Source organism: Strix aluco, chromosome 4 (assembly GCF_031877795.1).
Source record: "Strix aluco isolate bStrAlu1 chromosome 4, bStrAlu1.hap1, whole genome shotgun sequence".
Lineage (NCBI taxonomy): Eukaryota > Metazoa > Chordata > Aves > Strigiformes > Strigidae > Strix > Strix aluco.
The window spans coordinates 2,764,237-2,777,250 of NC_133934.1; the positions used below are offsets into that span (position 1 = coordinate 2,764,237).

The 13,014-nt window shown below is 38.9% G+C and overlaps 1 protein-coding gene across 1 annotated transcript in view; it reads left to right on the top strand.

The window, feature by feature from the left end:
- The window catches only part of DNAAF9 (dynein axonemal assembly factor 9), an 84,621-nt gene extending 74,190 nt beyond the window's left edge, over nt 1-10,431 (top strand). The window contains exons 32-37 of the mRNA XM_074821779.1: nt 818-924; nt 1,608-1,682; nt 1,841-2,043; nt 3,751-3,816; nt 4,410-4,503; nt 6,054-10,431. Coding sequence (XP_074677880.1) covers nt 818-924; nt 1,608-1,682; nt 1,841-2,043; nt 3,751-3,816; nt 4,410-4,503; nt 6,054-6,166 — 658 coding nt within the window. The 3' untranslated portion in view covers nt 6,167-10,431. The remainder of the gene's footprint in view (nt 1-817; nt 925-1,607; nt 1,683-1,840; nt 2,044-3,750; nt 3,817-4,409; nt 4,504-6,053) is intronic.
- Nucleotides 10,432-13,014: the final 2,583 nt, after the last annotated feature.

A 13,014-nucleotide genomic window follows, 5' to 3' on the forward strand; every position in this document is an offset into this window, starting at 1 on the left:
CAATAATGACTAGAGTAATTTCGTTCTGACAGCTATTCAGCCTTACTGGAATGAACTTGCTGTGTCAGTCTAGCTATTAGCAGAACAATTATTCATAAAAACCAGCAACCTTACTGACAGTCTTGGCAGAGGCTAAGGGCACAGTAATACATGGTACCAAGCTTTCCATTTCATACTGAGTGGTGTTTTTCGTGGTTCAGGGTTCTTTACACATCTTGTTGCAGTTATCCATGCTGCACCTATTTGGCAGAAAACATAAACCTGTCAGCCATTATAACTCTTGGCTGACTGTTTTCTAGTTACGTTTATAGAGCTGGAAGCACAATTTATTTGCCATACCTTGCCAGTCCTGTATGTATGTATATCTTTTCATTCCTAATTCTTGCTCTAAACTGGATGCAAGTGAGGCTCCTAAAGTAAACTGGCACAAAGTTTGGAATGTCAGAGCTGCTGTGGATTGTATGGAGCCAAAGGGAGAGAGAGAAAGTGGGAAAGGAAAGTGTTTAAAACCTTTGAACAACTGTTAATCTATGTGATCATAGTATGCAAGAATAGTATGTAGATAGTATGTAAGAACAAAAAAAAAACTTGCAGTGGGAAGAGCATCAAAAGGAGTTCTGAGTGCTTTGAACAACCTAATGCTCTTAATATTACATTTTCATGGATGTCTTAGAGAAGAAAGCTTATTTTTCTTCCTATGAGCAAGGCTTACCTGTGGTGAAATAATAAATGTTCCTTTTAAGAAGTTTGTTAGATGAAGAGCACAAGCATGTGTGTTTTCTGTAAGTTGAAGCTGTGTGCTTGTTTTTGTCTTCAGGTACGAAGGCAAATACGGAGCTGGGTCTGTCTTCCCTCCAATGGTTCAGATCTGTGTGTGGTTTAATCGTCCTCTAGAAAAAACACGATTTGTGACCAAATGTAAAGGTACAAATGAACTTTGACTGACTTGATTTAAATCCAAGTTTGGAATACTGAGGAGTAGAGGGGGAGGAAGGCACTGATGTAGCACAGTTATTTAATTACTGCTGAAGTAAACTTTTAATTGAAAATTCAGCTTTCCTTCCTTAAAGTACAGTAAATTATCTTCTTTAGTGTCTGCTCTGGAAATTTTTGTTCCAATGAAAATCTAATTTAAGTTTTTGGTTTCTAGAGACTGAGACACTTATCTTCATATGTTTGCTTTTTATTTTATGTTTAATTTTATTTAGTAGTGTTGAAATACCTTTTATAAGTGACCATCAGCTCCTACTTTTTACGCCAAATAATTCTTTGTAGTTACTAGAAAATAGGCACAACCCTGTTAGGCTACTAGAGTAGCTATATAATCATGCCTTTCCTTCTTTCCTTAGCAAAACAATGTTAAGGAGCACCATTTTACTTTCCACACACTGTAAGCGTTTGTTCTGCCAAACATGTTATTTCCCACCATAGCAAAGAAATGAGAACATATAGAAATGTTACGTAGTGGGGCTCAGGGGGACACTGCAGCTTCTTCCCCTCAAGCACTAGGATGTGGATTAGAGACCTGTAGCATAGGTCTGACCAAAAGCTACACCAAGGAGGAGAAAAATAAGTGAGATAATCTATTTGTCTTCTATTTCAAACAGCGATTAAGTCATTGCTCAAGCCAAGTCCTTTTTCTGGAAACATTTATCACATCATGGGCAAAGTTAAGTTTTCAGGTAAGGGCAAATTACTATTTACATATTGTCTTGTGATTGCACTGCATGTAAATGCATTTGAAAACTTTTATGTACTGTATTCTGTCCATACCAATGTGTTGATGTTAAACTAGATAAGCAATTATGAGTATGCTTTTTTTCTTCCATCTTCTTGATAGATGCTGATAAAGTGATTGAAGTCTGCCACAACACATCGTCTAATTCACTAAGCCTTGTGCCTGTTCAGGAGGGGCCGACTCCTCCTGATTCACGAAGCGATAACAGAGATTGCAGCAGTCAACAGGAGTGCTTCCTTGTGTTCATTGGCTGCTCTCTTAAGGAAGAGGATATAAAAGACTGGCTCAGAGAAACTGCAAAACAGGTTTGTGGGCATGTTTACTAATGTTCAGTGTGATCTGTTTGGCATTTCTTAACAAAAGGAGGAATCCAAGGTTTCTTGATAAAACAATTTATTTTCTTTTTAATCTCCTTTCTCTTCTACCAAGGTATTAGCATTCCAGGGTGTAAACGTATTTCAGAAAGAGAACTAACAGTTTGCAAATGTGAATTGCAATTTGTGTATTGTTTTAATGTCTGCTCCAGCTAATTCATGGATTGAGCTGCTCTTGAATGCTTGAGCAAATGGAGAACGTCCAGAATAAACACAAAATGGTTTAGTTGAGACATGGTTGCCAAAAGCTAAAGTGTAGTATGAAATAAATCTTCTTGAAGTACCTGAACGCTGCAAAGCTGAAAACCTGTTTTGATTCACTAAATTAAACCTCCTTGGAAGTAATCCATTGAAACAGAGGGTATAGGGGGTTTTTTTGCATTTTGTCTTGCTTAATTTGCCGTGTGCAGCTATGTAAGACTTCATGTATTTCTGCATGGCTAATGTACCTGTGCAACAGAAGTTGGAGCAGGGAACAGGGAATATGCACATCACGAAGCCTAGAAGGCACGTTTTGCAGTTGTGATGTGTTGCCACTTCGCACAGGGACTGGCACGACCTGACGGGGAGTGCAGGACAAGATGGTTTGCTGCTACGTAACCAAGTAATACCAGCAGGTATTATTTTTGCCAGGCTGCACATGAAGGTCTTAGGAAGCGAGTCTTGAGGCTTGATTCAGAAACACACTTGGACAGAAATTGTTCAACCATACAAATTGCATATTTTAGCACTCTGGTTGGAACCTGAGCCTACAGTCCCAACTGTGCCCTTTTGTGATGCCCATTTTGGAACATTTGTTGGTTAAATACTCATGGTTACTTCTTTATGGCTTAGGATTTACAGAGTATCTCTAAAAAGCTGTGTAGTAAGGAAAAAAAAGTTTCCTGCAGACCACTGTTGGAGCTGTTTCTAAGCATCTTCAGGTTCCCACCTCTGTTCTAGCAGGTTGTGTTACTTCAGGGAAGTAAGCATTTTCTGTGATGGTATCTCACGCTCTGTACATATCACATGGGTAATACATGGAGACAAATGCCTTTGACATGTGAGCAAGCACTCTATGGAATATGATTTTACTTTTATGAAAACTTGGAATTTAAATGCTACCTCAAGTGTGAAGTTTTTCCTCTTTAAACAGTTCAAGACTACAAATAGTAGGGTTTCAGGTAGTTCTGAGAGATACTGCATGCTGCATAAAAGAAATGAATTATAAAACTTTTCAGACCGAAAACTAGATTGTTTTTCTGTTCCTGTGCCAGTTTTCTTCATTTTTTGCAGTAAAGCTGTATTTAAGTTGTATTGTTTAAAATACTTTTAGAATTTGTCACTTCTACCGGTGCTTTGTGTAAGATCACTTAATTTGTCCCTTTGTTTTCAGACCATAGTTGCAAGTGCCTTAATATAGTTGAATAATTCTGTCTAGAAATTAATTTTTAAAATCCATGCTTCTAAAATAAGTACTTCTATGCTGGGCTTGAGCATGATAGCATGTGATCATAGATTTCACTACCGTTATCCACATTTTCAAGGAAGAACTTTATGTTTTGTGGTTTGGGTTGCTGTTTTTTTCTTAACGTGACTAAACTGTAGTATCACATTGTCGCTCAGTAGTGTATAACTGGGGTCTTATTCTTCATACAGAAACCTCAGAGGAAAGCCCTGAAAACCAGAGGAATGCTAACCCTTCAGGAAATAAAAAACATTCATGTAAGTAGAAGCGATTAATAGCAAGCCCTTCTTTTGGCTGATTTTCTTAAATATCCAGTTGTATGACAGAGCACCTCCCATACCTGCCGTAACAAGCGTGCTGAGCACTAAATTATTACAGCTTTTACTGTCTTTTGATATGCTTGAAACACAGCTGAGGCTGTCCAGGAGGGATTTGAGATAGAAATCTCGGTGTTATCTCAGAGCCTCAAGTTAGCTCTGAAAAGTAGGGTGAGGTGTAAGATGTTGGATGAGCTTATGCTTTTGGTTACTGTAATGGCCTTTCCCCATCTTTTCTCCCTGTGCTGTGCAGGTTGTCACTTGCAAATTAGGATCCCAAATGCCTAATCCTGCCCTCATCAACTACCTTTAGGTTGCAAGTGCCATCTCTGGAGTTGGGTTCCTAAGAGTTTGGCATGACTATGATTAGTGTTGCTAACTCCCCTAGTCCATACGGAGCCATACCTTCCTCCCTTGCTGTTAAGTTCAGCAATAGGAATTTTTCTTTTATTTATTTAAGCTTTTTTAGGATTGTCTCTAAGCAGTTTTGAGTTTTAAATGTTTAATGTATGGTATATTCTTTCTTAATGTAGGTGAAACGCCACTTGGATCCACTTCCAGCTGGTTATTTTTACAACGGGACTCAATTTGTGAATTTTTTTGGTGACAAAATGGACTACCATCCATGTATCCTTTAAAATATAGAGGTTTTTTTCTGAAGGTTTTAGGTGGGCAACAGGCTATGCAAATCTAAAATGTATGCTGTCAAAGCTGGAGAGCCAGTTTGATTTGTAGGTGGTAATATGAAGTGAAAAGTTCTATTCCTTGAATCTGTGCGTGGCTACTTGCCATTTGAAGCTTACTGTTTAAAACACTTTTTCAGAGATATGATCTAAGAAGCAGAATAGAACCAACAAAACAATCCTAAAACTGTATGTGATCTTGCGCAGAGAATAATTTATGGATCACAGCTTGTCAAAGAAACATTTTTCAAACCAAGTAGTGCTGTAATATTGCTTAATGCACGGTCACGACTGATAAAACTTCCAAATGAATATAATTTTGTGTGCATGCATGTGCATGTGCACGCTCAAGTAAAAACTATCAGGACTGGCTTAGGTTTTACTACAGTATCCTTTTTTGTGCCACATATTTTGCAGTGAAGCTGATATTAAATGATTGCTCTCATTTTGCAACTCAGTACGAGAAAAACCTTTATTGAATGCAGTGCAGTAATATGAACAGGGTGTTCAGAATTAGGTGTGGAGTTGCATTTTTTTGTAATCACTTTTTAAACTCACTTAAGCAAATAAAGCCTTATTTTAAAACTACTTCAGCGTACAAGCAGTATGATTTACTTAACAAATTCTGGCATATACCCCTTTGTAAACGCACTGTCCTTGCTGGTCTTGTTTGGTGTCAGTTTACGGAATATAAACTACAGCTGAAGCAGGGTCCTCTGGATTTCTTTCCAGAAATTATTTTTATTTTTAAATTTAAACCTGATCATATTTTTGGCAAGAAATGCCAGACTAACACCAATGTTCCAGTGTGTTCCTGTTCTTCTTTCTTGTTTTCATAACTTTCTATTGCTTTTGTCTTTGTTTTATTATCGAAATTTCAAATTTGGTTTTATATTCCCAGTTTACTTTTCACTTTAACTTCAACAAACCTTACAAAAATCCAAGTGGGTTCTGTGATTCTGTTTTGGAATAAGAAAAAACAGTTATTTTCTGTGCCCTGTGGGACAACTTTACAATTTTAAACCAGCAGACTTCTGTCTGCAGGGTAAGCTCCTAGTTATGGTATACAGGCAGAAAATAGCCTAACAGCAAAGTTGGACTTCAATATTCACTGGACTTTTACTCCACCACCATCTTGGTGTTTGGCAATAAAAGATCCAGGCCCTGGTTAACCACTTCCGGATGACGTAAATTTGGGGCAGTTTTTTAGACTTCCACTTAACCAAAACAGCTGTAAACGTCTGCAAACCTGCTGTAGTGTTGCTGTTCTTATATTCTTCCTCTTGACTGGGAAATGTCTATTGTGCAACTCCTTTATTCCCCAGTAATACAGAGTAGTTGTGGTTAGGTCTGGCTGCAGGACTCACGGAAGGTAATAGGTTGAATTTCTGCTTTCAGTAAGTGTCCCTGAACTGGCACATCCTTCAAACCTGTATGTTCTTTTCTAATGAACACCATTTGCACAAATGTTTTTCCTTAGTTTTTCAAAATCAGTAATGGACCAATTCATGAACGATTACTTGGAAGAAGCCAACAGGGAAATAGAGAAGTACAACAGAGAACTAGAAGAACAAGAGTATCACGATCTCTTTGAGCAGAAGACATAAGCATGTGTGTTCTGTGCATTTCTGAACCACCTAGTGTAAGTAACCAAAAATGCTGTTGTCCTTGCTGGTTAACTAGAAAATTAAGTGAAATGTCAGTTTTCAGCACTCCTTTTAAAACTAAGAGATCATTCCTGTAAGGTTGGCATTTTAATATGGTAACTGCTTAGCTGTTTGTACTGTCAGGTTTGCTTCCACTTCACCTTAATTCCAGAACGTAAAAAGCATCACGTGGAATCTCTGGCTAGTAGTGGAAACTTATTTAAAAGAAGAAGAAAAGAAGCGAAACTGTATTTCCTAGTAGGTCAGAATGTAATCATGGAATTGGTCTGTTGTGCAGATAATCAAACCACTTTAATCTCTGGGTGTCCCTTGAAACTTGTTGCACAGGAGCATTGATGAGCAGTGGTGTACTTCAACATGTGGGATTAGGGGATGTTCCCAAAGCGAGAAATGGGGGAACATTTAAAAGCTCAGAAGAGTACCTAATCCTGCAGCTTTTAGGGTGTTCCCAAAGCGAGAAATGGGGGAACACTTCCAACTCAGAAGAGTACCTAATCCTGCAGCTTTTAGGGTGTTCCCAAAGCGAGAAATGGGGGAACACTTCAAAAACTCATAAGAGTATCTGATCCTGCAGCTGTAAGGGTGTTCCCAAAGCGAGAAATGGGGGAGCACTTAGGCATCAACATTTTTCTGAGGGGACAGCATGTCTCATAATCTCTGCACAGTTTGAATCTGCAATCGAAATTGTGACTTTTCTAAAGAAAAGATGTTTATACATTTCAGGGTGAAATGAGATAAGTGGAGATACCTTGCTTTCTTCACACTCTTGTTATTGGTGTTCTAGAAAATATATATGAAACTAATGGCAGTAATCTGCAACTTGCTGTTGCTTAGAAGATTATGTCTGAAGGATTCTTATTTCACTGCTAAAAACTAAGTAAAGCAAGAGAAGAGGGAGATTCTTTAGTAAAGAATTCCTTTTCATGAAAACAACTTATTTCCAAAGGTAAAAAATATCTTAAGATACACTTGAAATATGAAAGAACTCGTTTGTGAAACTTTTAGAAGAATTTGCATGCCGTAACGTTTCATTAAACTGATACACCGGGTTTTAAGTACTTGCAACAAAACCTTTACTCAACATTACTAAATGATATAGTAACAGGAATTCTGGCAACTTGTCCTTTAACTTAATTTAGTACAATTTTAAGTGAGACTTCATAGGTCACTGACTGAAGTATCATAAGGTACCCTAGCAGCTACTTAAAGGTCATTATTGAAGCTTATTTGAATAAGCAGATTATTGTAGAATGCTGTGTGTTCAGAATTTAGTCAAGTGAAAACAGTCCAGGGGGAATTTTTAATTTCTTATTCCTTTGCCTTAGGAAGAGCTCAACCTTTTAATACAACTGCAACTTTTCTTTTGGACAGATGTATGTAATGCAGTAAGAAACAGAATGAATAATTTCTTACAGCACATTTAAAATGCTTACAACATGTCCATGCAGTCTCTTTTTGTGGCAGAAAAAATGAGATTTAATTCCTGCTGTCAAACCTAAGGCTAGATACAGTTTTATGCCTTACTTAAGAAATATATTTTTTACCTTTGGAATATGAAATGGCTGAAATTTCAATAAGCCTGTCAAAAACTGAACCACCTTTTAGGTAGACGTTCAGTACACGTTGCTACTAGCTGGCTGGGTGCCTGTGCTGTGGGGGTTACACGGTGCAGAGGTGGAATTCCAGGTGCTGCAGATTGGGATATAGATGTTGATAAGGTTTCGTTACTAGCTTTCCTACTAGGTTTAAAAAGCTGTCTGAATTTAAGAATTTTTTTTTTTTTTTTTTTTTGCACACCACGAGACTTTATAAACTCCTTGTATCCTGTTAAAGTACAGTAAAAGCCAGTGATTAGTTTGTTTCTAGGCTTTCTGGGGTAACCCCTATTACAGGTATAGAGCATCATGATAAGGCTCGTGAGTTTATCTATGCATGGCTATACTTTAGTCTTAATATACTGTAGTGCCTGGTAGAGTAAATGTAGCTAGCAGTGAATTTGGGGGGCTAGCGGGTGTTTACAAACTAAGTACAGTTGGTTGCATGAAACTATTTATCAAGCCAGGATTATTAGAGTACAAAATTCTGGTTGTAACACTGCAATAAAAAGGGGCATTAGAAAATTCTTAACAAATTATAGTTCTTTGCCAAGAAACTTAGTGTAAACCCAGTGTGCTCCTTTTCAGTACAAGTTATCTAATCTGCAAAGCCATATTTCTAGAATAGTGGTATGACTGTGTAACGTCAGAAGAAATACCAGTGGTTGGGACAGCAGGCACTTCGTTGATGCTTTGTCTCAACTTGTAAGTCAATAACGGAGTAGATTTAAGTGCAATTGAGCGATAGATGAAGATACTGTAGCTTATTTTGCTCTGCTGAACTCTTTAAGAACTCCCAATTTGTGCAGCTCTCAAAAATAAATGTTGATGGGGCTAATTCATCTGGGGTTGGCCTCGCAAGTTGTAATTATGAGCGAGATGCCCTGTGAACAAAAAGGAAATCAGTATTTAAAATTGGCGTGCTACTGTGCAAATTGAGCTGTTCCTTAAAAACTGAAGCAGAAGAGCTCAGAAAAAAGGCCTAGTATACTTATATACTGTACTGCATGCTATATGGTAATAGCTGTGTATTATGAAGACCTTTCACCATACTGGTACTATTTCAATTAATATATTTTGGTATTGAAATAAATTGATTACCTCAATCTTTTTTTTTTTTTTTTTTTAAACTGTGACTTTAAAACAGAAAAAAATACCGAAGTAGTGAAACTGTGACAGTGGTATCCTTTAAACATAGTAGTGCCTTGCAGATGACACCATTTATTCACAAAGCATAAAATAAATGGATGTCATGGGTTGTATTGTTTGCACCCTCTTTTTTTTTTTTTTTTTTAAGGAAATACGGTTTTGGTGAAAGGACTTAAAATTAACCTAGTGAAGAATATTAGCACAAATGGTTAAACTGTTTAAAAGAAAACTCTTTGAGGACTAAAATGTGTAAATGCCTGATGCTGCTGATAGTTTAATAGCAGTTGCTGATTATTTTGGAGTTACTTCTAACAATCAGCAGCACTTTTTTTTAGAAGAGCGTAACTTTTGTACTCTGGTCAGAGATGTTTATACTGTATCAAACCCCATCTGTAGGGTAATCTGGTTTCCTCACTCTTTTGAAGTTGAGGTGAGGATTGAGATACTTGTAAGGATCTAGTTTTGAAAATTTTTTTAGCTACTGTAAAACTTAAAAAAAAAAAAAAAAGCACCATTTCTAAACCACAAATGTTTGGATACAGAAAAAGTGCCATTAACACTGTTCCTTTATCTTTTACTGTCTTTTGAAAATGGGTAACAGTAACTTTGTGTCCAGGCATTTCTGATATTGTGAAGAAGTGCTGAGAGTCCTCAAGGGGTTTACATGCTTTGCTGACCTCTATGTTAGCAGCTTGTGGTGGTGTTTTTTTTTTTTTCTTCACCGAGAATGAGTGTGATCAGAAGTTACTGAAGTTATAGGGAGAAAAATGTGATAAACTTAGGAGAGGAACATTTGCAACTTGAACTGCACTGCAATCTGGGAGTATTTTATATTAAGCTGTGCAATTTGGTATTAGTCCAATTTTACACTTTGCAATTAACAAAAGCGATCGCAGGGAGGATTTGAGTTGCATGTAAAAGTTCCCTAATAAGTTTTTTATTATTATTTTTTAATTGAAAATTTTCTGAATTTGCACAGATTTAAGCTCTGGAATACTTTGGTATTCTTAAAAGGGAAAAATTGTAACTAGTATAGTGAATTGTAAACTGTGAGTTGTTAGAACCGCATTGTTGATCTAATTTTAGATTGTTTAAAAAATGTACCTCAGAAAGCTAGTGAGAAATTGCTTCATTTTTACACAACAGTCAGATACTAATGTAACACTTCTCACTTTACAATGTGCCAAAATTCACTTTTATACTAGTTCTCAATGCTTTAATATTTGCAACTTTAAGTTAAAAACTTGTATTTACAAACACTACTGTAACTTCAGTTAAACTGAATTGTGTGATTGAAGCTTTTTGCCTATTGTATTTATTACACAACTTGATTCAGTAAATATAAAATTACCTTTCCATTTATTTTTGTATTGTTTTACATGTTTATACCTGCAGTTTGTGTGACTTTTACACCTGTAACTCAGATGTGATGGAAAGAACCAATAAACAGTATCCATCTGCTGTCTGTCTGTGACCTCTTTAATAAACTCACTGTTTCCTAAACTTGAATTTTTAAGCTTTGAGCAGTTTTCTTCTAAAATTTGTTAGTTGTTTAAACTGGCAGAAGAGTATAAAGACTAAAATGTAAAGCTTTAAGGTTTGGGGTTTTTTAAACTATTTTAAGTTTGGATCTTCTTGTTTGGGCTTCTAATTGGGTAAAATTTCAAACTTGTTGCAGGATGACAGATATTAATCCAGTTCATGCCCGTTGTCTCTGTCTTTCAGCAGCTGTAAGGATAAGTTGATAGTTGCATGTACACAAATGCAGGAGCTAAATCCTACTCCTTATATTCGTATAAATGAGGGTGCAGTTTCAGGATCAGCTTCTGTTGATCTAAAACCAGGCTGCCATGGAGAGGGAGATCCCAACTTACCCTCCTTTTTCCACCTCGGTCGCTGAGTGGGAGGCTCTGCATGAGTCAGATCAGTTTGCTGATGAAACTGAATCTGCAAATGGTTTCTGTCTGTTTGACAACACTTGCACTTTTTTTTTTTGTAGGAAGGTTTTACGCTCGATCGATTTTTACAAACTGTTTATGTGTCGTGGTTTGAGCTCAGAGGGGAACTGAGCACCACGCAGCTGCTCACTCCCCCCTTCCTCCCCAGCTATGGGAAGGGGAAAATAAGCCAAGATGCTGCTCACCCCCCCACTTTCCCCCAGTGCTGGGAAGGAGGAAAGCAAAGGGCCCAGGAACTTGAGATAAGGACAGGGAGGGATGATCTCATCCGTTAAGGCACAGGCAAAAGACAGACTTGTGAGGGGAGGAAAAAAAACCCATCAATTTAATACAGACACTAACAACAACAGAGTAGGACCGTGAGAAGCATTATCACATCATGAAAACGCCTTCCCCCACCCCTCCCTTCCTGGGCTCAGCTTTGCTCCTGATATCTCCACCTCCTCCCCGCAGCAGTGCAGGGGCAGGGAATGGGGGCTGCAGTCATTCCTGCTGCTTCTTCCACCTCGGTGGGGAAAGAACTTCTGGCATTTCTCCTCTGCTCCAGCGTGGCCCCCCTCTCCCAGGAGACAGACCTCCACAAACCAACTCTGTGAGTCGTTCCCTCAGGCGTGTGGGTCACCCCTGCATGTTGCAATCCTCCCCACACCCAACTACACCTGTGGGACCTTCTTCCCATGGCGTCCCGGTCTTCTTTGGGTGCAGTCACTTGCTCCAGCGTGGGACCCCCACATGCTGCCAATGGGCATCTGTTCCTCCAGTGACCCCCTTGGGGCTCATGGGGATATGGGGGTGTCTCTGCTCTGCTGCACCTCTCCCCCTTCTCCTCCTTTCTTCCACTGACCTCAGTGTTCACACAAATGTTCTCCTCACAGCTCCCACAACTCCTCCCAGGTTCCCCTTCTTAAATACGTTATCACAGAGGTGCAGCTACTTGGCCCGGCCTTGGTGCAAAGGTGAGTCCCACTTGTTGCCGGGGGAGCTTCAGGAAGCTTCTCACAAGAGCCACCACTGTAGTCCCCTCCCCTTCTACCAAAAAACCCCTACCACTCACTCAAACCAGGACATTCTGTAAAAGCAGCATGTTAAATTCAGCCTGGTTTGCATAGTTCAAGTGTGCACAGAAGAAATAACAGCTTCTGATGTGTGTACCATCCCTGGGTGTGTTTAAGGGCCGTTGGGATGAGCTGTTGGGGGATGTGGGGTAGGGGAGAACTTTGTAGAGTTGGGCTGAGGGTTGGACTTGATGATCCCGAGGGGCTTTTCCAACCTGAATGATTCTGTGATTCTGTGACTTCTGACTGAAATCCAGGAATTTTCCCTTGCTGTGCAGCTAGTTCTGGAAAGCGTCTCCCACTTGTAAATGCACTTGGGCTGTATCTGCTGCTTTTGAACTGCTGAGTAGGTGCAGTTTCCTTTGATTTTGCGGTACGTGCTCTGAACACAACACTGAACAACCTTCCATGACGCTATAGAGTGATTGTCTGAGAGAAGCAGCTAGTTACCGCTTCAGTATTAGACTACAGACCCCGCAAAATGGTTCACGTGTCAGCTTTGCCAAGAGCATTCAGTCCTGTTACTACTAACGCATGGGCACGTGTTCTCAGCACAAGCCTTTGGGCTAGATCTTGGTGTTGGCCAAGTAATGAGGAGGGTTTCCACCATCCCTCTGGTGCTTGAGTAGGGAAATCTAGTCTTGGCCATGGCTTTATTCATGTCTTACCCTGTGGTTATTCTTAAGATGCTCTACAAATGCAGCTAAGTTGCTGAAGGTCAGTGAAAGAAAAGCAACTTTATTACTTTTTTTAAGCCTGTCTGGATTATCTTTCAAGTGAGAATTTTGCTCTTTCCTCTGGTGCCTAACTCTGCCTGCTGCCTTTATGCCCCGGTTTCTGCATCTTCCATTCGCTCTGGATTTTCAAGATTTAACCTGACATCAGTTTGTGATTGATTATTAAAAACTAAAAGTTGCCATCTTACTAGGATTTTAACAGATGTTCTTTGCAAAGAAATGCTTTCACAGAACTGCTACAGAAATTAGACTGTCAGCTCAGTACATGTAGCTCCTTGGAGCTCTGGCCATCTC